The sequence below is a fragment of the Siphateles boraxobius genome, unplaced genomic scaffold (genome assembly GCF_051911475.1).
Source record: "Siphateles boraxobius isolate OS27281-9 unplaced genomic scaffold, OSU_SipBor_1 130, whole genome shotgun sequence".
In the NCBI taxonomy this organism is placed as follows: Eukaryota; Metazoa; Chordata; class Actinopteri; order Cypriniformes; family Leuciscidae; genus Siphateles; species Siphateles boraxobius.
In genome coordinates, this window is record NW_027508734.1 from 9,688,264 (window position 1) to 9,713,982 (window position 25,719).

General features: G+C 37.2%; 2 protein-coding genes across 2 annotated transcripts in view; both read left to right on the top strand.

Annotated features, from left to right (window-relative positions):
• The window catches only part of LOC143736968 (uncharacterized), a 76,942-nt gene that overhangs the window by 46,655 nt on the left and 4,568 nt on the right, over positions 1 to 25,719 (top strand). The gene's annotated exons all lie outside the window — the stretch shown is intronic.
• coro1b (coronin, actin binding protein, 1B) lies at positions 3,354 to 25,719 on the top strand. The gene is made up of 11 exons (XM_077227788.1): positions 3,354 to 3,812; positions 7,092 to 7,297; positions 7,421 to 7,543; positions 8,684 to 8,813; positions 11,672 to 11,853; positions 12,867 to 12,986; positions 14,411 to 14,515; positions 14,840 to 14,985; positions 17,073 to 17,130; positions 20,025 to 20,333; positions 24,315 to 25,719. Exons 2-11 carry the CDS (start codon positions 7,094 to 7,096, stop codon positions 24,435 to 24,437), a joined length of 1,500 nt encoding a protein of 499 aa, XP_077083903.1. The 5' UTR covers positions 3,354 to 3,812; positions 7,092 to 7,093; the 3' UTR covers positions 24,438 to 25,719.

Sequence of the window (25,719 nt, forward strand, 5' to 3'; positions counted from 1 at the left end):
ATAGGCTCAGTCGTTTTTACTTCGTTTTATGTTACTTCGCTTTTTTGTTTGTACTGCTTCTGTTTTTTAGATATTAAAAGAATATTTATAGGTCATTCTGAGGTCACCCAGCCCCCCGACCTACTCCACATACACACAAAATAGTCTTGTTTGTTTGTGCTTCATTTGTACTGGTAAAAGTTGTGTTTGTTCTGCTTCGGTTTTTAAAATATTAGACCGAATTATAGACGATGATATCACAAGACCCCCGACCTGCTCCAAATTCTCCCAAAATAGGCTCAATCGTTTGTGCTGGTCAACGTTTATTTTTTGCTGCTTCGGTTTCTTAGATATTAAAATGATAACTACTGGTCATTCTGAGGTCACTCAGCCTCCCACATGCTCCAAAATCCACGCAAAATAGTCTCGTTTGTTTGTGCTTCTTCTTCTCCGATTTGACAGATTCCTTGACCCTATACTGTACCATATATTTATCAATATCTATTCAATATGCTTAATAAAATATAAATGGGAGATGGTCATACATCACATGAGTCACTTTATTGGACATTACAGTCAGTTATGTGGAAATAAAGAGCGGTCACATTTTTTTGTGTTTTCTCTGTCATCTGCCAGTAAATTTAATGCTCGTATAAGCTCTGCCACCGCCATGTTTCCTTCCAACACCTCAAAATATGTAAAATTTCCTGTTGACGGAGCGGGAGGGGACGGGGACGTCCTCGGCTTGGAATGCATTTTCAATTTGCACATTGAATTTTGCTACATTCACTTCGGGACATTTAATGAAAATGCAATCGCAAGTGTCTCAACTGTGAGTGTAAATGCAACTAAGAAAAATAACATTGAAATGATCATTTTGCTACAGTTTTTGCTTAAACATGTTAAAATATCGAATCATTTCTGTAATTTTGATTTTGCAACTTATAAAGCGTTAACATGTGCATTCAATTTACATGTTAAAACTAGTGTATGAAATGGCAAATGTAAATTATATAATTGATTTTTCATTTTCATTTTGCCCCAAAGTTGCACCAATGTAATGGAAAATGTAAATTCAAATAGCCTACAGAAATGCATTGCCATTTTACATATTGCATTGTCATTTTGTATATTACATTTCAAATTGAATATTGCTACGCATATGCTTCCATACCTTTCAGCCTACACCTAAACAGCACAATCTGCGATGTGGTGATTCATCTAGAAAAAATTATCATAATAACCATAATTTCCACCAAAACACTGCAATAAAACAGTGGATAATTTGAGATTAGCCACCGCCATTTTAAAAAAATGAGAAAGAAAGAATGGAACCTTATATAGGCCTGTTAATTTAGTATGTTAGTAGTAACAGGAGGACAGGTCAGGTCATATCGAACAGCTCCTCCCTTTTAAAAAAAACAGACAATAGCTAGTGTTTAGTTTTTTTCACAGCTCGGTTGTGATTTCCCCCAGTAGGCTACTCTAGCAATTTATCCTAATCTTCTACATATCACTTTAAAATACAGTATTCGGGGCAGAATTCAAATAGGTTTGATATGTTTCATATTCGAATATGATCTGCTCTGTGCTATCGTGTCCGTGGACCGGAGCAGACTGTGTGGACGCTGCAGCGGTTTGTAGAGTTGTGACGTTCGTGAACGAACCGATTCTTTTGAACGGCTCATAAACATGAACGATGGGAGCCGAGTCGCGGCTGGAGGGGAGCCGTTCTTTCTGTCGTTCTTTTTTTCCTATGCGTGTTTCACACAGATGCACACAAATTAGCTCCTCAGTTATAGGGGAAGGGGCGCACCCAGCGCAGGGGTACTACTGCCTAACAGCATGATGATAGTAGTTGTGCATGCGCGCCCATCCTTTACGTGAGTACTCCAATGGAAAAAAAAACCTACGTGCCTTTGTCATTGGGTAGGAGCGGAGTTGTGCGCGCTGCCGTCAAGCTGGCTTCTTAAAACTGACTAAATATTTAAAAAGAGCCAAAAGAGCCGTTTTTTTTTTAATCAAAATGTTCTTGTGTGATAACAATGTTCTTGTGTGGAAGTGTTACTGTTTGTAGTAAAAGCTGATTTGCACAGAAATTCATTGCAGCCGGCTTTGTTTTTTATGTTTATTTGTGAGTAGGTATTGTATGAATAACATAAGTCAACATAGCTTTACACATACACACACTTTGTACTAAAGGTGAATCCAAAATAGTGATGTCACTTTCTAAACAGAGGGATGTTGTGCAACCCTATGGTATATAGTCCACACATGACAAATGAGGTAATAATCTATATTTCAGAAAAATTCAAACTCAGATATTGGTGTGTGATATCTGAGTTTAAATTATTTGACTACAAATCTCACCTCATCATTCCTCCCAGTGATTATTTCCAGGATAAACTGAGATGCCCTCAAGCTGGCTTCTTAAAACTGATTAAATATTTAAAAAGAGCCAAAAGAGCCGTTCTTTTGAACGGCTCTTTGTAAGGAACGGATCGCCAAGATCCGGATCCCCTCAAAGAGCTATAAATCCCATCACTAGCGGTTTGCATTCGTTTCCTAGTGCACTATGTGCCATTCATCATGTAGAAAATAGTAGCGCTTCAGATTCTAGAGAGCATTTGATTGGACAGAAAATTTGATGAGAAGCTGAAGTGCAGAGTGATGTCATCAAAATCATTGATTTATATTGGCGGAAGTGAGCGTAATAAATGGTTTTATCTTCTAAATGGGGATTTTGTCATTGTTTTGGAGCACATTAGCTTATAGATAACAGTAAGACTAACATATTTATAGTAAAAGCAAAAAAAAAAAAAAAACTTTCATTTTGATTTCATGAGAGCACCAAAACGGTTGCTTGAATTTCGTAATACAACTTACAAAATCTGAAAGCTGAGACCTTGTTTAATGTCAAAAGTAACCTGCTCTTTCTTGTTAGTGGTATTTTTTTTTTCACTGCGTGAGAATGGCCAAACAGTCCCTTTAAGGTATGGTATGGTATGGTATTTATTTATTTCCATCACGAACGATGCTTGGCTGTTAGTGCAGGAAACTTAGACTTTTATTTCGAATTTAAACATGACTGTCATTCTGCATAGCACTGCATTACAATTAAAAGTCCCTCGTGTTTACAAAAAACTGCCTCTGAAAGTGGAAGAAAATGGAAGAAATAGCCTTGGAGATTTTGTTTGCAATTTTTCCCTCACAAAAAAAAAATATTTGAGAACATGCAGAATACATAGATATTGATTAACCATTTTCTAATTCGTAGTTCACTCGGTTATTTATAATAAAATCATGAATTTTCACAAAGCCCTCAGAAAGGGACTTTTATTACGTCAAAAAGGCGTATCGCCGTCCATTTTGTTGACTGCTCACCATGGCGAGCTTCACACGTCGCTGCTTTTAATTCTAAGCACATTCGCTAAGGAATTTACCACCCATCATCTTTTCTCCTTCACCGGTGTCGACGCTCTTCCTGATTTATTTTAACTTTCTGAACTGTACAGTTTTCTTCCACCATTGTATATCTTTTGAAAACACACAATTGTGCACTTATATTTGTCAATTATAGGTATTAATTTGTCGATGCCTGCTCAAATTGACTGGATATAACGTTATCTGTTCCACCTGACCATGCAGAATATCCCGGCGATAACACACTCAAAGGATTAGTGTAGTTTATATAGATCATTGCATTTACATAGATCATATTTTATACCCGGAATCGCGTTATTGATTTCGGCACATTTTTCTAAGAAAGGGAAGAAAATAAAGAAGAAGAAGAAGAAGAAGAAGAAGGAGGAGGAGGAAACCCCCAAACAGAGGTACGAATGAATGTAACTAGTTCATATGTCATTTATGTTATTAGTGGATTTTTGCGGTTGTGGCTGTCATCCGCATTTATGCGTTCACGACCCCTTTACTTGTAACAGCAGCCCATATATATATAGCCTATAGCTATATGTGGTGTGCGGTGAGGTTTTAAAAAAAGGAGACAAAGTCCTCACATTTTTAGGCCTAGCTAAATCAAATGTAAATGTATTGTCCCTAGCTTTTACAGTTACTTTTCCTGGTTAAATAAACACGAGCAAATACAATTCTATTTTGTATTTTACACTAACTGTGAAATGTTCTATTTATTAAAAACAAGTATAAATTTAGTCAACTTCGTGTTTTTACGCATTTTTACATTTATTCCCAAATAATATCTAGCAGTAACAATTTAAACAATATTATTTGTGAACTAGGCCTAATACTCAGCATTTTAATAGGCAACTTATTTTCAGCAGTCATCAAGCTTGTAAACACTGGTCACAGACACGAAGATGACGTACCTTTAACATCACCAGGCTGATTGCTCACTAAAAAACAATTTTTTCAGGCCATTACAAGTTTGATTTTGACGATAAAGCGGTGATATCTAAAAGTATCTGAGTTGTTTACTTTTTAATTATTATTCACATTAATGTCTTCATTCAGGCCAATTCGAGAACGCGCACGAAAACAAGAGGCGGGATTTATCGCGTGAACCAATCATATTCTATCATACCTTTCACGTGACTTACCCTCATTCATTCCCAATTACCCCCCACTAAACCCACCGCACACATTGAGTGTCTGTCTTAATGGGCTCAGGGGAGGAAAGAGACTGTTACTTTACAAAAAACGAGTGACTTTTACACTTTTTAATTTCACATTTTGTAATATCGATTATTTTCTCATCCAGTTTTTTTTAGGAGACACTGCCAAGTCAAAAATCTTAAAAAAAATAAATAAATGATGGTCTTAACCATCAATCACTGGAAAGAAAATGAGCAAGAATTGCACAAATAATGTAGATAAAGTATCTTAACATGAATAGCCTTCCCCTTTGTTTTCTGTTAATGTTTAAGCCTTGTGGGTAAACTTGCTTTTCTTGCTTGTAACAGGAAGTTTTCCACTCAATATTAATGGCTTCAAACAGTTTATAAGTTGTTGAAAGTATGTCTCCCAGTTCATTTGAGTTTAATGTGAGACCTGGACTGTGACCAGGCCAAAACAAAAGAAAACAAATAACATGTTAAAAAAATAACATCTGATCATTCCTTTTTAGATAACTTTTCATTTGTGGGAAGCAAGCCATTCTGCAATATTCTCTTGTAATAGATTAAGACGAAAATAGTGTAATGTAATTAAAGAAAATTTCTTGTGCAAAAGAAAATTTGCAGTGGATGCAGAATTTTGGGAAAAGATGCACAGGAATGTCCCATGAAAACTCGTTCCTGGAAAGCAACCTTTAGACCACAGTTCACATGTCAGAGCTTTAGGATTTACAAAGTACTAAGCCATTTATAGTGAGATGTTTACGGGTGGTTTTACCTTTTGGCATGTCTCTATTGATTCTAGTTTGATCACATTAAAGACAAAAAGTGTTTAGGGAGGGTTAATTTATCCAAATATATAGTCAAAATATCTCATTAGAATGTGAATGTGTAATAGACCTTATTCAGAGCAGCGCCATGACAGGTATGAAGCGAGGCTGTGAGGGATAAACTTACTGTTTTCAATGGTACCCGCGGTAAGCTCCTAGATCACTTATCATTTTTCACACTCATGTTGTCTGGATCGTTTTGTCCACTGAAATGTCTTGGAAATATATTTTTGCAGTGTTTCATCAGCAGAACAATCCAAAAACACATTAAATAATAGCACAACCCACTGAAGAGATGTATGTCTATCCCTCACCGCCTCGCTTTCATTCCTGTAAAAATCAAAGATGCCGCTGCTGTGAATTAAGTCTATGGAAGGTAACCAAACATCAGAGCTTAAATGTTGATGGTTTGTGACTTTAGCTGTGTCGTGTTCAGTCTCAGACACGTGATATCTGCAGGCGTATAGAGTTGCACTGGACAAGAGGAGCTCTCACTTTTACCTCAATTCTTAAGCCTATCTGACCTAATAACCTAGTGCTCAATAGAACAGAAAAAGTAGAAATCATATTTTACGTGATAGATCAGATTAATTTTGAGATTATGGCCAAAAACGGACCAGGGTATTTATGCATGTTTATTGTAGTTGATATTGCTGTGTTACCTACTTTGCTGTTACATGAATTTTATAATTTTTCCTAATATGTTTACTATTTAAATCTTGTTTAAAAGCCTCTAAGGCTAGTGTGACAACATGCCCCACTACTGACATCTTGTGTTCAACTACCCACATGTTCCTTGAGGTTCACTGATAATGTTAGTACAAAACAACAAATGTACAGTATGTGAGGAAATATGATTATTTTCAACCCTGGCTAACATCACTGCATTGCGATCCGGGTCGCAATTAAAATAAACCATCCTTGCCACTGGCGCCTCTGGCTTGCTTAGTTGGGGACACTTAATATTATTAATCTGACTGTACTTGAAGCTGCTGTATGAGAACTGAACTAAGCTGGACGATGACATCATTTTTTGCAGAACTGCTTTATAGATGAAATTAATTTAAGAATTGATGATCTTTACAATAGAACTAAATCAACACTGAACTGACTTCAGCTGAACAACAGCCGAAACGCATAATTTCCCTGTTTATCTCTGTAAAACTGCTCTGAAACAATCTGTATTGTATAAAGTGTTGTGTAAATTAAGGGGACTAGGCCTATAGATTAACTATTTGTCGATGTCTTGCTCTGGAGGCAGTCATATGCAAATTAATTTGCCAGTGTGACGCCAAAGATCCCGCAATATCAAAACAAGCCATTTTTGGAGCTTGATTAAATAAATGCTTTGTTTATTTTCAGGAGGACGTTTTAAGCTCTTTCAGGATGTTTTAATGATACAAAGACCTCTAATGTCAAAAGATCAAGGCAAATTTGATTTCTCATATCATGACCCCTTTAAAATTGATGTTTACTTAACCTATTGATGTGATTGCAATATTTGCATATTTTATTCTTTCAATGTCTTTTTTCTTGCATTTATTTTTCTTAAAACGCAGTTGTTTTTTTGCTTTGCTTTACGTTAATTTTACTTATTTTAACATGATTTACTTGTGCTCAATGTAATATTCATAAAATACTATTCCATGATTGGTTTAATCATTAATGACCTCTTCTAACTGTGTGTCCACAGTCATGTCCTTCAGGAGGGGTGTTGTCAGGCAGAGTAAGTTCAGGCATGTGTTCGCCCAGGCTTGGAAGGCTGAGCATTGCCTTGATGATGTCAGAGTATCACGCGTGACGTGGGACGGTCCGCTCTGTGCTGCCAATCCGAAGTTCATCGCTGTTGTCATCGAGGCTGGCGGAGGCGGAGCCTTTCTTGTGTTCCCGCTCGCCAAGGTTGGCATGCACTCTCTCTGCGATATGCAAAAACAATGAGGATTTAGAGTGGTCTGCATAATCAAACCAACATTTCCATAAAATTGGTTAAGCTCACATTGTTTTTACTTCTCTAACCACTAGAGCGGTAGAGTGGACCAGAACACCCCGACTGTGTGTGGACACGCCGCTCCAGTGCTGGATGTGCAGTGGTGCCCACATGATGACAACGTTATTGCCAGTGCCTCAGAGGACTGCACTGTCAAGGTTTGTTTTACGACAAAACCCACACCTCATTTATGAATGGTGAATAAGGTGTCTTTATAAATATTCATCGCATTATTAAGACATGAAGATTCACATGGTACATGTTGTCTTTTTTGTTGAATGAAAAGTGTTTGGTACGTTTTTCAATCGAATTATTTTTCAATTATTTAAATATGCCTTAAAATTGTGCTTTTGAACCAAACAGTTTGTAAAAATCGATGTAGAAATATTGTACACAATTTCCCATATATTATACATATATTACCAATCAAAAGTTTGCAATAATTCTTTTTTAAATGTTTTTGAAAACAGTCTACAACAGTATTATTATAAAATATTGTTATAATTTAAACCGACTGTTTTTTTTTTACTTGAATATATTTTAAAATGTAATCCCTTCCTGTGATGCCAAAGCTGATTTTTCAGCATCATTAATCACATGATCCTTCATAAATCATTTTAATATGCTGATTTGCTGCTCAATTTTTAACAGTGGTTCTTCTTATTATTATTATCAATGTTAAAGATGTTTTTGCTACTTATTATTTTTGTGGAAATCGTGATTTTTTTTTTTCAGGATTCTTTAATTAAATTGATTTGAATATATTTTATGCAATATAATGTAAAATATTTATATATAATATATTATCTTTTTATTATTCCAGTTTTCAGGGTCACATCATGATCCTTCAGAAATCAATGTAATATACTGATTTGGATTTCAATTTCATTTCAATTTTATTTCATTAATAAAAAGTTCAAAGGAACAGGATATATTGAAATAGAAATCTTTTGATCAATTCAATGTGTAATCTCACTAACTCCAAACTTTGGGATGGTAGTGTATCACAATTTTTCATAATTTTTCACATTGATAATAATAAGAAATGACAATGACGACTTTTTCTATTTTGTCAAGGAATCCTGAATTTTTTTTATTATCATGGTTTCTACAAACATTAAACACCACATCTGTATTGGTTTCACTTTGATAATAATAGTAAATGTTTCTTGAGCAGCAAATCAGCGTATAAGAATGATTTCTGAAGGATCATGTGACAGAGAAGAACTTTACTTTTACGCAGAGTATACTTTTTCTTTAATGTCTAAAAAGAGATACACTGTGTTTGTCCATAACAGGTTTGGCAGATTCCTGACGGAGGTCTTACGTCTCCTATGTCTGAAGCTGCTGTGACCCTCGAGGGCCACAGTAAAAGAGTGGGCATCCTAGCCTGGCACCCTTCGGCCCTCAATATCCTGTTGACTGCAGGTAAGCACTTCCTTTGTCTATATATACTTTGCGGCTCACAGTGTTTGGATTAAGTCTGTTCTGGCACACTCTATTTGTGGAGTGTGCTCTAATTCTGGTCTCTTAAAAGGATCTCCGGCTAGTTTGACAACTTAGTCTTATTGGGTTATCGATACCATTTGCGCCACAAACGTGATATAATAACACACCCGATGTTTTCGTTGTAGCGAGATATTTTAAAATAAAGTTTTTACCTGTAAGTCGCCATTGTTGTTTTTACCCATTGCATTCTGGGCCGTGACGTAGACTGGTCCCAGCGCCGCTACAAACAGAAGGCGCGTAAACACTAACGTTATCAGGTTAAACTACTACCTCAATTAACGAGCGAAATGTCTGGGCACTGACTTTTAATGACCCTACAAGTTCAGTTAAACCAGCAAAATATGAGGAAAATATGTTAAATAGGAAGAAATAACTCGAACTTGGTTAAGGTATTGATCTGACAGAATTATTTGGCATACAAAGGCAAACTAACGTTACAGCTACAGGTTTTATTTTACTATGCAAAAAAGAAAATGCATAGAAAAGCAAACCGTAAAGACCGTTTGCTTACGGTAAAACCCACAGTTTTACAATAATGATACATTGATCATAGTTAATTTATGTCAAGGTTGCACATTAGTCACACTGAAATAAAGTGGTATTTAACATTATTTCACAAAAAAAGATAACATTCAGTCGTGTCTGTTTCTGTTTATTAGTCACTGGACAGTATGTTTACAGCACAATTAGAAAGAATGATCATTTCTACATATTTTCCACCAAAAATACGACCTGTGGAGCTTTAGCACTTTCTCCGTGACAGTTCCAATACAGTGATATTTTCAGTCAGAGAACGTAAGCAAACCGTTCCGCAAGAACCACGAACCCCAATGAGCTCGTTCATCAGCTGTCGGCGATCAAAATCCTTAAATGAATCAGGGCTAAAGTGTCGAGAACAGAGCCGCGGGTAATTGGGGAGTTTCACTCGCCCACAAGCATCTTCCCATTGTTTTCTTCTCTTTGCATCAGAACTAGGAAAACAGTGGAAGGTCAAATCACCACTCTCGTTTGTCTTCGAATGGGCATCACAACCAACAGCCACACAATGTGGCATTTCATCTCTCTAGGTGGGTCCGACGATGAACTGTAGAAGAGTGTGTTGAACTGCCCGCGAACGCTCGCCTCTGACGTGTCCTTTTTAGTTTAGCGCTCAGGACCGTCGTGCGTCATCAACAGTCGACGGCCCATAGTACAAAAAAGCTGAAAAAAAGTAGTGATCGCGCTTTTTTATTTTTCTTAATCATGAAAGCGTTTCAGGTATTTTTAACCAAGTGCCTTAATTAGGAGGGGTATTGACATCATATCTAGACCAATTTGGCAAACTAGCCGGAGATCCTTTTAAACCTGCTTTATATCTTTTCTCAAGCCCTAATTTTGGATGTTGGAGTTTGTTGATGGTTTTGTGCACCTTCAAAGAACTGAAAAGACAATAGAGCTGTCAATCGATTAAAAATAAATTGCATAGGCTGATTCTGTAATTAAGTGAATCTCAATTAATTGCATATATCAATATTTGTTGAGAAAAGCCACCAAATGAAGATAATTGAAGACATTACACTCTTGAGGCAGACAAATGAATAAGCGTGACAAAAAGTGGTTTTAGAAGTCTATATTGTTTTATTTCCATATAATTAAGAAATAGGGGTTGATATGTCTACACATCTACACTTGTACAGAAGTAACATATAAAGCTAAACTGCTTTGATTTAAAGGTTTGTGCAAAACCAGACAAAGATTTGGGTTTGATTTGCATTAGCATGTAAATATCTGAGATGCAAATCTTAGCTCTTGAACTGGTCAAAAAAAATGTTTTGCTGATCTTTTGGCCATCTTTGATCGGTAACACTTTAATCTGATGGTCCACTGTAAACATTCTTCTAACTATAAGTAACTTTGCAACCACATCTCCACTAACAATCATTAGAGTATTAGTGGACTGTCAGCTTAATATCTGCTAACACTTTATTTTAATGCTCCCAATACAGACATACTACTGACTATAAGCATCCTTGCAACTACATGTCAAGTCAACTTATTCTATGGCATGTCTCTGTACCAATTTCGGGACCAGAGCAAGAACTGCTGAATTAAGTACTTTAATAAATTTTGTCCTGTTTTGTTTTGTCAATCATCGCAGTTTCCGATTCAATGGCGCATTTAAATGCGGTTGTCAGTCCAGAAATATTTCCATGTACTGAGCAGCATGAAATTCACACTTGTATTGAGATTGTGAATGGGTAATAAACAGAAAGCAAGAGAAGATCCTCCCTTTATAAGCATTAAAACTATCAATCTCTAGTTCAAGCTCACTAAATTCTGCACTCTTGTGAAAACTCCCATTATAATAATAAAAAAAAACTTTCTTGATTGTAGAGTGAATCTCCTTGTTATATTGTATTTACACTTTGTTGGTCAAAAGGATCCAGGAGCATGCGGCGAACCTTGAACAAAACAAAACCTCATGTGTATTCAGCGGATTCTGACTAACTTACTGAATAGCACCTCTGATTGGCCACTGCATTCACACGCTCAACAGATATGATTGTGACTCATTACAATGCTCAACACTGGTAAAAACACGCTGTAAATAGAAACCTCTGACGCTCAGAGAGCGCTCAAACAAACACGAACGAGAGCCTTTCAAAGCAGCGTCTAGCAGCGTGCCGGTACCATCAACTTTTTTTTAGTAGTACCAGTACTTTTGACAGCCCTAGAATGTCTAAAGTGGACCATCGAAATAAAGTGTAACCCTTTGATCTTGTGTGCCCATGTTCTAGGATGTGATAATGTCCTCTGTGTGTGGGATGTGGGCACCGGGGAGATGGTGTACCAGCTGAGTGACGCCCATCCTGACCTGATATACAGCGTGAGCTGGAACCGAGAGGGCAGCATCCTGTGCACCACCTGTAAAGACAAATCCTTACGAGTCATTGATCCCCGGCGGGGAACTGTCCTTAAGGTCAGCCTGTTCATTCCTGCATCCTTAAATTTCTGCATCAAGGTTTCCCAACCGGGGGTTTGTAAAGCAATGTAACACAGACAGATTCAAAAGTTTGGGTTCGGTATGATTGCTTTGGAAAGAAATCTCTTATTCTTACCAGGGTTGCATTTATTTGTTTAAAAAATACAGTAAAAATAGTAATATTGTGAAAGATTATTACAATTGAAAAATTACTGTTTTCTACTTAAATATGTAATTTATTGCTGTGATGCCAAGCGGAATTTTCAGCATCATTACTCCAGTCCTCAGTGTCACATGATCCTTCAGAAATTATTGTCATATGCTTATTTGCAGTTCAAAACAACAGCATTTATTTTAAATATAAATCTTTTGTAACATTATAAATGTGTTTTGTCACCTTTGATCAATTTAATGCATCCTTGCTGAATAAAATGGTTAATGTCTTTCAAAAACAATGTTACTGACCACAAAACTTTTGAACGGTAGTGTAGATACAGTATATTTCAGTGCGATAGTCAGCATATTCCTAATAGGCCGAGATGATACAGGTGTTCAATATAAACATGGGCATTAAGTGCACCTGAGGACTAATACAATTATTCTACCAATGTTTGAGCAGCTGCTCTTTATTCTTTCAAAGCTTGCTATTGCTAGCCTCTCTGAAATTGTCTACCCTACCTTTAATAATGTGAAAATAACATTCATATTCAATGGAAGTGTCACATGTGACTGTAGTTCCGTTTGAGATACGACCGACTTTTATTGAAACGAATATTATTTAAATAACACTTTATAAATCAATAATTTAATAAACAACTTTATAAATCAATAAGAAAACAACAATTTTGTGGTTGCCTCTAAACATGAAAAGTCTCCAGTTAGCTTAGACTTAGCCCTGAAACTGTCCTTGTTTTTTGCATCAGGTCACTTAGGAATGTGTCAGTGTTTTCAGATCAGTGTTTTTGCACAGATATGTGATTTTTCTTGTCATTTGACGATGTCACACTCAGGTACGGGAGAAGGCTCATGAGGGGACCAGGCCAATGAGGGCCGTCTTTCTGGCTGATGGGAAAATCTTGACAACCGGCTTCAGTCGCATGAGTGAGAGACAGCTTGCTCTCTGGGACACAGTAAGAGCATTTTTAAGAGGAAAATCATTGGTTCATTGGTCAGCAAGAACGTTTTATCCTTTAGAGCCTGTGGTGAAGCTTGAATCTGTTAATAGAAACTTGATTGTCTTCCAACTGTAAGCTTTATTGGTAATTCATAATCGAAAATAATATACACTAAAATTCACAAGCTTAGGATTATTGAAGGTGCACTGTGTAATTGTTAGCGCCATCTAGTGGTGAGGTTGCGAATTGCAACCAACAGAAGTTATGGTGGCCGACAGGAAAATATGTCGTCTGAGACAGCAGAGAGTAGCCAGTTCAGCAATGAGGTTTCTTTACAAGGATAAATTAAGAAATTAGGTTTACTTAATTATTCAGTAAAACGATATATTATTATCGTATTTTATATTATTTTTTAATCGTTATTATCGATTGAATATTATTGTAACTTGTTTATCATTGTGTCAGTGTTTTATTCACTGACTTTAGCTAGCTTCTTTGCATGAAGAACAACATAGTGACGTCTTTGTCCGTTTAGGGCGGGGGTATGCAAGTTCGTCCTAGAGAGCCGCTGTCCTGCAGAGTTTGGCTCCAACACTGAAAAAAATCCTCACCTGCCTATAGCCTTAGTAATCCTGAAGACATTGATTAGCTTGTTCAGGTGTGTTTGATTAGGGTTGGAACTAAATTCTGCAGGACAGCGGCTCTCTAGGACCGAACTCGCCTACCCCTGGTTTAGGGCTACAGTAGAAAAATGTCGGTGCATTTCAATGTAAGGGGTCCCGCGGTGTATGTAGACAGAACCTGCTCATTCTAAGGTAATAAAAACATAACGGTTCATTAAGTAAGGTCTTTATACACCACTGAAAACATAGTTATGTATATGATATTGCATTTCTGTCAACAGATCCTCCTAAATATTACACAATGCACCTTTAAGATTATTTTTTAATGAAATTAATACTTTCATTGGCAAGGATGCATGAAATGTCTTTACTGCTTCAATTTTTACAGTAAAGTGACAGTAAAGCAAAAACAAAAAATCCTTTCGTCACCGGCATGCAATAAATTCTGTGGTAGACTAGGCCGCGAAGGATCCATGTGTTGTATCCTTCATGGCCCGAGAAACGAAGGATGCATTTGGAGGATCCTTCGAATTGGGACAGCCTTCAACGTGCCGCGGTGATGCAATCGGCTTTCGATAGCAGTGCAGCCTCTAAATTGGGACTCAGCTACAGTCTTAACTTAGCGGCTACTGTATGTTTATGCAACTGGCCCCGGGACACATGCATCAATAATCAGACACTCACCAATTATTTTAGTTGGCATGAAATCATCTGTATAATCAATCAATCAATCAGATGAGCTTACTTCTATCAGATGTTGCCTGTCTGGTTCAGTTATTGATATGTTTTTTTACCTGTTCTTTCTGTGCATTTCAGAGAGATCTCTCTGAGCCAATGGTTACACAGGAAATGGACACCAGTAATGGAGTTCTGCTTCCATTCTATGACCCAGACACCAACATGGTTTACTTGTGCGGGAAGGTAAGATTACTAAGATTACACTGTCACTTTTGATATATTTAATGCACAAAAGTGTTAATTTCTTTCAGGAAAACAAAACAAAACCAAAAAACATATCTTACTGACCCCAAACGTTTTAACGGTAGCGTACGAGATGTAGAGTCTGCAAGCACATGTAAATTAAGTGGTGGTAAATGGTACAGTGATGGTATCAGATGTTAATACCTTGGTACTTTGATGCATACCATAGATCGTGTGTCTCAGAGGCCCGTGTAATAAAAGTAGAACTGGTAATTGCTGAAATCCAATGTAGTTCAACTGTCTGTGACCGTCTCTCTTTCATAGGGTGATTGTACCATTCGCTACTTTGAGGTGACGGATGAGTCACCGTTTGTTCATTTCCTGAGTCTGTACAGCAGTAAGGAGCCGCAGAGAGGTGCTGGTTTCCTAAGCAAACGAGGAGTAGATGTCAACAAGTGTGAAATAGCTAGGTATGAACTGAACTAAGGTGTCATTCTTCGATGTCCTGATTCTTTCTATTTAATAATGCATTAATGAATCCCTGAGAACATTTCAGTGGCAACTCCAACTTCAGTGTTTTGTTTGGTGCCAAAGTTGTTTGACTGGTTATTTATCCGAGATGTTTGACTTAGAATTTTTTTTAAATGTTTTCTTACCCTCGTGTGATTCCATTCTTTCTTCCATGGAACACACAAAAAAAATTGAAAAATATTCACGCGGCAACATACCAAAAAAATGAGGGTTGATAAGAATTTTTTAAGATTTTAGTCTCTTGTGCTCACCAAGACTGCATTTAATTGATCAAAAGTAAAGTAAAAACATTGATACTGTGAAACTGTTACAATTTAAAATAAGTTGTAATGTAATTTATATATATACACGTTATGTGATTCGTGATGATAAAGCTGAATTTTCAACATTATTCAACTACCAGTCTACATTGTCACATGATCCTTCAGAAATCATTCTAATATGCTGATTTGATGGTCAAGAAACTTTTCTTATTATTATCAGTTGAAAACAGTTGTGCTGCTTAATGTTTTTGTGGAAACCGTGATACATCTATTTTTTCAGGATTCTTTGATGAATAGAAAGTTCAAAAGAACTACATTTATTTTAAATCTTTTGTAACATTATAAAATATATAATGTTATATAATATACTATATATAATATATATATTTATATATAATATAAAATTATAAAATATGTTAAGGACAGTTATTTTTAAAATTAATGTGTTCAAATATTGTGTTACTCCCTAAAAACTAATTGCGTTACTTGTTGCTTTTTATGGAAAGTAATGCGCCACGTTACTTTTGAATTACTTTTTCTCACTTGGACTGGGCTTGTTTGTTCTTAAAAAAGAACAAAAACGCATGTGATGTTTATCTAAAATAATTTTTTCTTATTAGTATGGTTTAATTGAATCATTCAAGGTGAGCAGCAAAGAAATTGTTTAATAAAGTGAGATTAAATACATGAAGTATATTTGTGTTATTATAACATCTTTTATTATTGTATGTTTGCTTAATATTCTGAGTTTGCATTTCACTGTTTTTACTAATTTTTTAAGAAGCTGTACAGTAACTCTGAGTAACAAACTGTAAACAAGTAGGCTATTATTGATAACACTTTTCAATAAGGTTAATTAGTTAACATTAGTTAATGTATTAACTAACAATGAGCAATACATTCATAACAGTATTTATTAATCTTTCTTAATGTTAGTTCATAAAAATCCAGCTGTTCATTGTTTGTTATTGTTAGTTCACAGTTTATTAACTAATGTAAAAAAAAAAAAAAAAGATTTTAATAACATATTAGTAAATGTTGTAATTAATATTAACTATAAGGTTAATAAATGCTGAAAAAGTATTGTTCATTCTTAATTCATGTTAACTAAGGCAGTTTATAAATGTTAAAGGGGCATTCGGCAACTATTTCAACTTAATAAAATCGTTTAGAAATCATTTGGATGGTTTAATAACCTGTTCTGGTGAGAATGGTGACTTTCCCGGCTCCCCCCAGCGTTCCAGGCGGAAAACCAACCTTGCATCAGGTGAACTAACGTCCTAGTAAGTTGGAAATAGGAAGTCTCGTGAGAAGCGAGAACGAGCGAGAAACACAAACTGCTTTATGGCAATTCGACATAAACACACACGCCGCCCTCAATGTGTATGATGCATTACCCACCTCGGTAGACATACTCCACATGATAAAGTTGGCCGGCTCCGATAATAACAAATGCACATGAGCAGCGGTAGAAAGGGGGAGGAGAGTGCCGCAAGTGAGTTTTTTACAACATTGTTGTGAAATATACGCCTCACAGCTGTAGGGGGAGCTCGCTGAGAAAACATGCGACATCAAAAGTGAAAATCAGCGAAGAAATAGCTAGAGTTGCTGAATGCCCCTTTAACTAATGAACATTATTGTAAAGTGTTACCGTATTATTCGCTAAAAATCATTTTCATTTTTCAGCTTTGACTTTGAGCTTATACAGCTTCTCTCTCAAGTGCTTGCATTTATCTCCATTGTTCTGCATCTTGTTCCATCAGGTTCTATAAACTTCATGAGAGAAAGGTTGAGCCCATATCTATGACTGTGCCACGGAAGGTATGTTCACTCTGCATGCATTCATGCGTTCAGTTTTGAATCTGTGTTTACAGCGAGTCAGGAAGGAAAGTTAGTAAGTAACTTTTGACTATTAATAAGCCATTCCATTTTGTCATCTACAAGAGCTTTGAGTTGAACTTTGTTCTGATAGAAGTGTTGAATTTCTGTTTGAAAAGCTTGGAAAGTTTAGTGTTACAGGAAGTTCTCTGAAAAATACCATATTGTAAATGCTCTATTGCCTTGTGTGTAGAAAAATAATTGCACAGGTTTCTCTATCAGCCATATATACTGCAATTTGTTAAAAAAAATATGTTCAAATGGTGATATGCTCATGGGCCATTCCACAGAATGGGTACCATGTGCTTATTATAGTCCTTGAAAATAAAACTTTAAAAAAATATATTTTTTTAAAAACTGAATCTAATAATGTATATTTAACCTTTTCAAAATATGTATTTGTTCATCTCAGGTAACTTCATTTAATCTTTTACAAGGTTTTTAAGTGGATGGATTTACAAACATGTTAACTAATTACTTTCTCCTCAAGGAGATGTTTATTTTAAAGAAACCGTTGGTTTCATGTTCAAATAATTTATATTTTTCATAAAACCCACTATATATGCACACAAGGTTCATTTTTCTGAAAGGTGACTCAAAGTTTGATCAAAGTTTATCCATTTTTTTAAATAAAGCAATTTGTTAACCGATTGGACAAATAATGGAACAAACACAATTCATTTTTTTATTGAAAAAACTAATTAGTAACAGGAATGAACCCTGGGTAACAGGATTGCGTGTCCATGTGTTTACAGGTTTGCCTACACTTGTGAGGTGTTAATATCCTCACTAATAGTGAAACCTGTTGCACACCAACTAGTGAGCTCAGCTGTACCTCACTTGTTTCTAAATTTAGTGTTTTGGACAAGTTTCTGTAAGGGATATGTTTAGGGGTTAGGGGTCGAGTTACGAGATAATATATCAATTACAAGAAATATTAAAGTAAAAATAGCAGGTACAACAGCTATAAAGTGAATAGCAGGCACAACAACACAGGACACTACAACATGAAAATTGTATTTTCAAATGTATCCACTTGAGAGAGCGTGTTTAAAAAGCTCAGTTTTCACTGTACAAAAAACATTGTATCAGTGCAGATGGAAGGCTAACGTAGAGAAAAAGATGCGGTTTCAAATTTATCTAGATTAGTGTGCTTAATATTCACACTAATAAATCAATACACCAGAGGACGCTACTCGCTCCTGTCGCCCCAACCTCCCCCCCCACAATTTTTTTTTTAAATACATGAACTTCCCAGTTGTAGTTACAATATCATCAAATATACAGAAACTTTAGGTCTTAAAATAGCCTTCAGAAGATTCAGATGATGCAATATCCTGTTGAAGATGTGTCTTGGGAAATGGGGGGAATGTCTTAACAGGACTGAGTGAAAACCTGGGGACACGACTAAAATGTGTATTTTATCTAATAAAATGTTTTAAAGCATTGGGCCATGAGGGTACACAACATTGCAAAAGAAAAAAGATTTATAAAGGATTTTAATCATATTTCATGTTAAAATGTAGTGTTAGAGAGTAGGGACAGGCAACTAATGCTATTTATTCAGTGTTTTAGGTATGTTTTAAAATATATGTTTCACATTTGCAGTTAGGTTAATGTGCAGGACACTTGGCTTAATAATAAATGTATTTTGGGGGGGGGTGGGGGAGGTTGTCGCGCGAGTGAGTACGCTACAGTATCACGTGCCGTTTGAACTGACACACTACAGCGATCTGTCACATTTCAAAGCGCCAAAGCGTTATTTGTTGTGTGAATCTCGTACAAATATTGACAGAATCTGACAGCTGTGAATTTGTTCCATATCAAAAGTAACCTTCTCTGTCTTGTCTGTCAGTGTCAGTGTCCTCTTTGTCCACGATTTTTCTCTGCGTGAGAAAAGCGTGTGAAAAGGGTCGATTGCATGAGTCTCACGGTCAATGCGGGAGAGTTGGCAGCTTTGTGTTCATGCAAGTTTGTAATTATAATGTCCTGAAATGGCAGACCCAATGCTGACTGGTATTTGAATAATATATATTTAGGTGATACATTTTTTCTCTTCAGATGCTCCATTACTTCAAACACTAATCTATCCTAATACTTCAGAGTAGAAATCTCTTTTGATTTTTTTTTAAAACCATTTAAAGCTTAATGATTTAAAGGGTTTTTATGGGTTCAAGGAAATTCACAAATGCTGTCAATTACCGAAAAAAAAGAATTTGCTCAGTTTGTAACAATAGACAAACGTCTCATTTCCCTCCCTTTGCTATATTTAAGATAGCTTTAAGATAGCTCACCCATAAATAAAAATTCTCTATCATTTTCTCACACTCATGTCATTCCAAACCTGTTTGACTTGCTTTCTTCTTTGGGACATAAAAAAAGATATTTTGAGAAATGGCTCAATGTTTTTGATCAATACAATGAAAGTTACCAGTAACCGAAACTCAAAACTCAAAATAACTCAAAATCTTTTTTTATGTCCCAAAGAAGAAAGCAAGTCAAACAGGTTCCCAACATTCTTCAAAAAATCTTCTTTTGTGGTCTTCAGAAGAAAAAGCAACATGAGGGCAAGTCGCGACAGAATTTAAATTTTTAAGTGAAATCAATGTGGAAATGAAATAAAACAGGAAACCTATTTGAATTTACCATTCTTAGCTGGTATTTTGTGAATTCTTGGTACTGCCCCACTGCTGTATTTTTAGTGTCTAGTGTCACTGTGAAAGAGGAAGGAAGAAAACCGATGTTCAGCTGCCCATTTGCAACCTATTAATTGGCATGTTTATCAAACTGCACCATCTCTCTAAATTAAACTCTTCTTTTCCCCCACCCACTGTCAGTCCGACCTGTTTCAAGGGGATCTGTACCCGGATACGGCGGGATTAGAACCCGCTCTGTTGGCGGAAGATTGGATTGCAGGACAAGATGCCCCTCCAGGCCTTGTTTCCCTCAGCGGAGGCTACATGGCCCCTCCAGCCAAATCCGGCACGCTGCGGGGTCGACCCAAACTGCTCTCTCAGACCAACACTAGTCCCACCAGCACCACTGCGCCAGCAAACCCAATGGCGGTTGAGATGGAGAGCGAGGGTCCGGGCCACGGGCGAGGAGGAAGGGATGTAGATGGTGGGATAGAGAGAGTAAAGAAAGAGGTGAGTGACAATTGTGACAAGGTTCAGAGAAATGAGGAGACGACAGGGTCGGCTGAGGTGGACTCGTCTCATTATTGACCCCTTTTGCGCAGACGTCACAGTTACGTCACGGCGCTAGCTGGAGGCAAAACAAAGGGGAAACTGGAGGCGGCAAATACAAACCAGCACAGATTCGGCTACATAATAAGGAGCTTTTTATTATTGTTAAATGTCATCTTGTTGTGGTGTTGGGTGCTAGAATCAATGAAAAATGAATATGCTGTATCTGGAATTTTTATTTCTAGAAAATATATTAACATCATTAAAATAGCACCGTAATGTCACTCTTTACATTGTCGTCTTCTTGGCGCTGGCTAGGCAGAACTGCGGATCGTACCACACAAGTCTTGTACATGACCATTCAGCACATAGTTATAGGCATCTAAAGATTTATATGCCCTCAGTTTCTATTTACGCTCTGTTTCTCTATCGGATAGGTGTAGAAGTCAGGCCACTCAACCGGAGGAAGCCTAGCGTTAACGTTAATCCTGTCAGATCGTCCATCCATTGAGTGAGCGTGTACGGGTCAGCCAATCTGGTTCCGTCCGTTAAAATTAACTTTTGCAAATAACAATCGCGGTCCTGGACAGTGAGTGACCTTGCACATTATGATAAAATCTGATTTTCTCCAGTCATTGTTAAAAAACAAGCTAACAAAACTTGCAAACTAACGTTAGTGAAGCGGCCAGAGGGATCGTTCTGCCTTCACCTAAGCTCCGCCCACAAAAAAACTCACCATGTTTACTAACTGAAAAGGGGTCTATTGTACACTTTTTTCGACAAACAAAAGAGTAGCGCAGCTCACGCTTAAATAATAACTATTTCTTCTTGTTGGGAAAATATATACACAGTCAGGCGGCTTGTTACGAGTCCACCGGTAGATTCTCTCTATTTCTGTCTGTCAGCCAGCGGCACTTATTCTCTCCTGAATGTGTCTGTATGTGCACAGTACAGTGTGTGTGTGTGTGCTTCACTAAAAGCAGTGCATTAATATAGAATTGTGATGAAACTGACTGGAACATAGACATAGTGTCGTGGTGTCACCCGTAAGTTTCTGAAGCACGTTTTTTAAGCCCAAAGTGGGCGGATCAGGCCGTCGCCATCTTAGCAGCGCATCACTGAATAACCGAAAATGGGCAAAAAGGCGCCGGGATTAGCTAAGGTGACGTGACACTAACTGACAGCAGACAAACGACTAGTCAGTCCCTCCAGAAAAACGCGATTATGCGATCACATGATTTAGTGCATAATAAGCCAAAGTCCGCATATTCATGCGGGGGCCGCATTTTTTCAAATACGCCGCACTTTCGCCGCATAAACTGCCGATTTCCGTGCAAAATATGCGGGGCTGGCATGATTTCATAATCCTCGCATTTTCGTTGCAAAAAAAGTCACATATATCTTAGCAGAAAGTTGAAAGATGTTGCGTTTGCTTCACACAAGAGTCGCCATTTCCCCCCGTTTCCATGGGAACGTTATGAAGTGACGCAATTATACGACGGGATAGCTCACAGCTGAAGTTATTGCAGAGGCCAGACAGACTCACGGAGGCGATTGGCATCTCGCAACTCGCTCTTTATTCCCAAATTGAACTCGTATAACTGTCTGTCACACGTTCTACCGTCACATCGTTACTTAATAAACAAAATAAGATAAAAGAAGTAGCATCAAACAGAAATTACCCGCACACATGGCGTGTTGGAGGCGCACATACAATATAACACTGCAGACAGTTCAACATGGAGCGCGCAGCTCTTAAAGGGGCCACACCCTATTTACACTCGTTACAGTCTGAAATAAAACAAGATGTGAAATTAAATATTCCCAGCACTTTCTATGATGTAGTATGCTTGCTTATCAAAGGAAGTAATAAGAAATGACTCTTTACATTAAGGTAGTAGCCTAGTGAGAACAGGCTGTCGGGGGAATCACTTTTTTTCTCTTTTTCATCAAACCGCAGTTTTTGCAAGTTCCCGCAATTTTTGCAAGTTCCCGCAATTTTTGCAAGTTCCAAGTTCCCGCAATTTCATTGCATAAATATCCCGCATATTCCATCGCATTTTTAAAGAAAATGGGCCGCATAATCAAGGATTTTTGCCCGCAACAATCACAAAAAAACTCAGCGTTTTTCTGGAAGGACTGGCTAGTAGTGACAGCAGCGGCAATCCACCTGTCATTCAAGTGGCCACGCCCTTAATTATGCAGAATTTTAAGGCTGGTTGGTTTCAAGACAGCGACTGGAAGGTTGCCGCTTGGTTTGAATGCACACCTTCCAGCTAATCAGAATAATTAAACTGAAAGCTTCATTGTTGGTAGAGAGAGACGCTACACAGGCCCAGATACTACACACACACACACACACACACACACACACACACACACACACACACACACACACACACACACACACACACACACACACACACACACACACACACACACACACACACACACACACCTACCCCTCTCTCTGTCTCAATAATTCATTCATATAAATAGTATAATTCAATCAAGTAAATGTAATCTTTCCACTACTTTATCTCTGTGTCTGATTTAAACCATTCAGTTTCAATGTACCTGTTTAAAGTGCCCCTATTATGCTATTTTAAAGGTTCCCACTTTTGTTTTGGAGGTCTCCTACAATAAGGTTTACATGCATCCAAGGTCAAAAAACACTTTTATTTTCTCATAATATACTTCATATACAACATCACCTCTGCTCTCACAGCGTCTGAAAAGGTTCAATCAAGGATTCATTCTCTCTAAACCCTTTCCGAGAGTCTACTCTGCCCTGATTGGCCAGTCTGTTGTAATTCGTCCACTCTGCTCTGATTGGCCAGTCTGTTGTAATTCGTCTACTCTGCTCTGATTGGCCAGTCTGTTGTAATTCGTCTACTCTGCTCTGATTGGCCAGTCTGTTGTAATTCGTCCACTCTGCTCTGATTGGTCAGTCTGTTGTAATTCGTCTACTCTGCTCTGATTGGCCAGTCTGTTGTAATTCGTCTACTCTGCTCTGATTGGCCAGTCTGTTGTAATTCGTCTACTCTGCTCTGATTAGCCAGTCTGTTGTAATTCGTCTACTCTGCTCTTTTGGTCAGTCTGTTGTAATTCGTCTACTCTACTCTGCTCTGATTGGCCAGTCTGTTGTAATTCGTCTACTCTGCTCTGATTGGCCAGTCTGTTGTAATCCGTCTACTCTACTCTGTTTGGCCAGTCTGTTGTGATTGGTCTACTCTGCTCTGATTGGCCAATCTGTTGTGATTGGTCTACTCTGCTCTGATTGGTCAGATGGCCCAGTCTGTTGTGATTGGTCTACTCTGCTCTGATTGGCCAATCTGTTGTGATTGGTCTACTCTGCTCTGATTGGTCAGATGGCCCAGTCTGTTGTGATTGGTCTATCGCTTACAGCACGAGTCGGAAATGAAACAGCCATTACCATACCTGAACTTCAGCTCAACTTCAGCTCCGAATCTTCCTCAGCACTTGATAAAAAGAACAGGAACAATGGTGTTAGGTTTACCGAATCAATTCGAGCCCAAGTCCTCATCCTTTAGAAAATGCATGCAAAGAGTATTTGCTTTCGCAGAGCATACATATCGACAACATGAACCAAACTCTTACAGTCTCAGCTTTAACTACAGTGTTTGAGGGTCAACGTAGATGATATTCGTGGGCAACCAACGAAGACAATAAACTGGCATTATGCAAATGTGTTGCTGACGGCTCGTTTCGGCAGTTCAGAATCTTCTTTCTTTAAGGAGACAATAGCTTTTTTTGTCGTGCACTTTGATCTTTAAAACGTTGCAGACCTTTTACATTCACAAACACCTGTATTTACACACTGCATGGAAAGGTAATATTGGAAAAAAGGATAATAAGGGCAAAATGATAATAAGCCTAAATGTTTATGTCCCATTTTTGTTGTTTTTCTTTCTTGCACAGGAGGACCAACTTTCTGATATTCTGACGGAGGTGCGGGCTTTGCGTGCTCTGGTTCTGGCTCAGGGTCACAGGATCGACGTTCTGGAAAGGCAACTTGCCCGTATTGAGGATGGAGAAGTGTGAAGGAAACTACAAACATATCACAACACATAGCCTTACCCACATTTAAAAAGCTTCACTGAAGAGTTATGGGAAATGTAGTTCCGTTACTGTGACATAGTAATACAAAGAAATGAAATGAGCTTTGAGCTTTATTGGTACACTTTTGGCTATTGATGCACTAATATATAAAATCCTAAAGGCTGCTCATTTTGTGCTTTTACTAGTGCTGTTACATCAGGTACTTACTTCTAAGTACAGACTCTGAAGTCAGAATTTGGTTGGGTCAATATTTGCATGAACATGCAAACTTTAAATGAAAAGCAGACTCGGTAATACCGTGTAGTGTGTATTAAGAAAGCATTTATGAATGCTTCTAATTAATGAAAGTAGTTTGAAGCATGAAACCTTCAGGAAATGTATTAATCCAACATGCTGAATAATTCCTTTCTTCCGCTAAAGTTTGATGGTGCTTATGAACATGCATTGACCAGCACTGTTCTTGAGTTTCTTTCTTCCTCTGTCTTAACACTTGTAGCATTTATTTGGGATGTGGTTAGAGTTTCATGTGTGTAGCATGTGATAGAAACTGTACATGTTGTTGAAGGAATTTGTGAGCTATCAAAATAATGAAGAATAGTGTCAGAAAATACAGATGAAGATTACATTACAGTTACATTTCACCCCAAACATCAAAGGGTTATAAGAAATAATTTTTTGACATTTTTAAGCACACATTCAGCATTTTGTCAAAAAAAAATATTCAATTCACTAATTTTACAGTAATCATTTTCCATATTACACTAAAAACGTACTGTAAAACATTTTCTTTTACATTTAAATCAGACTAAATTTAAGGCATTTCATCAAATACAACCATGAGACATTTTTTCTTTTCATTATGGTAATGCAAAACGTGCTTAACTGTCATGAAAATGCATATCATTTCTTATTTATTTCCTTTGATTTGGAGAGACCTGGACTTGTTCTTGATAGGTTTGTTGAGATTCTTGAGTATCTTGATGAATAATTGTGCTTCATTCCTGTTTGATTGAATATGAAGAACACTAGTAGAATGTGACATTGATGTAGAGGTTTAGATGGTGGTGTTTTTGTATTTTTTTTATTTTTAGTTTGTAATCATGGGCACTACAATCAGGGATGATTGAAACGACTCATCCTCCTCTGTGAATGACTTTATGTAGCTTTATCTGTTGTATATGTTGTAAATGATCTAAGTACACATTTACTTAAAACTTAAGTGCTAACTTAATCTGTTCTTTTTAATAAATGACATTCACCCTTA

What these genes read in the sequence shown, in the direction of transcription:
- coro1b (XM_077227788.1), top strand. Translation starts at nt 7,094, where the DNA reads ATGTCCTTCAGGAGGGGTGTTGTCAGGCAGAGTAAGTTCAGGCATGTG. An exon ending in CTATGACTGTGCCACGGAAG is followed by an intron (nt 17,131 to 20,024) that starts GTATGTTCACTC and finishes ACCCACTGTCAG; the next exon opens with TCCGACCTGTTTCAAGGGGA. An exon ending in TAGAGAGAGTAAAGAAAGAG is followed by an intron (nt 20,334 to 24,314) that starts GTGAGTGACAAT and finishes TTTCTTGCACAG; the next exon opens with GAGGACCAACTTTCTGATAT.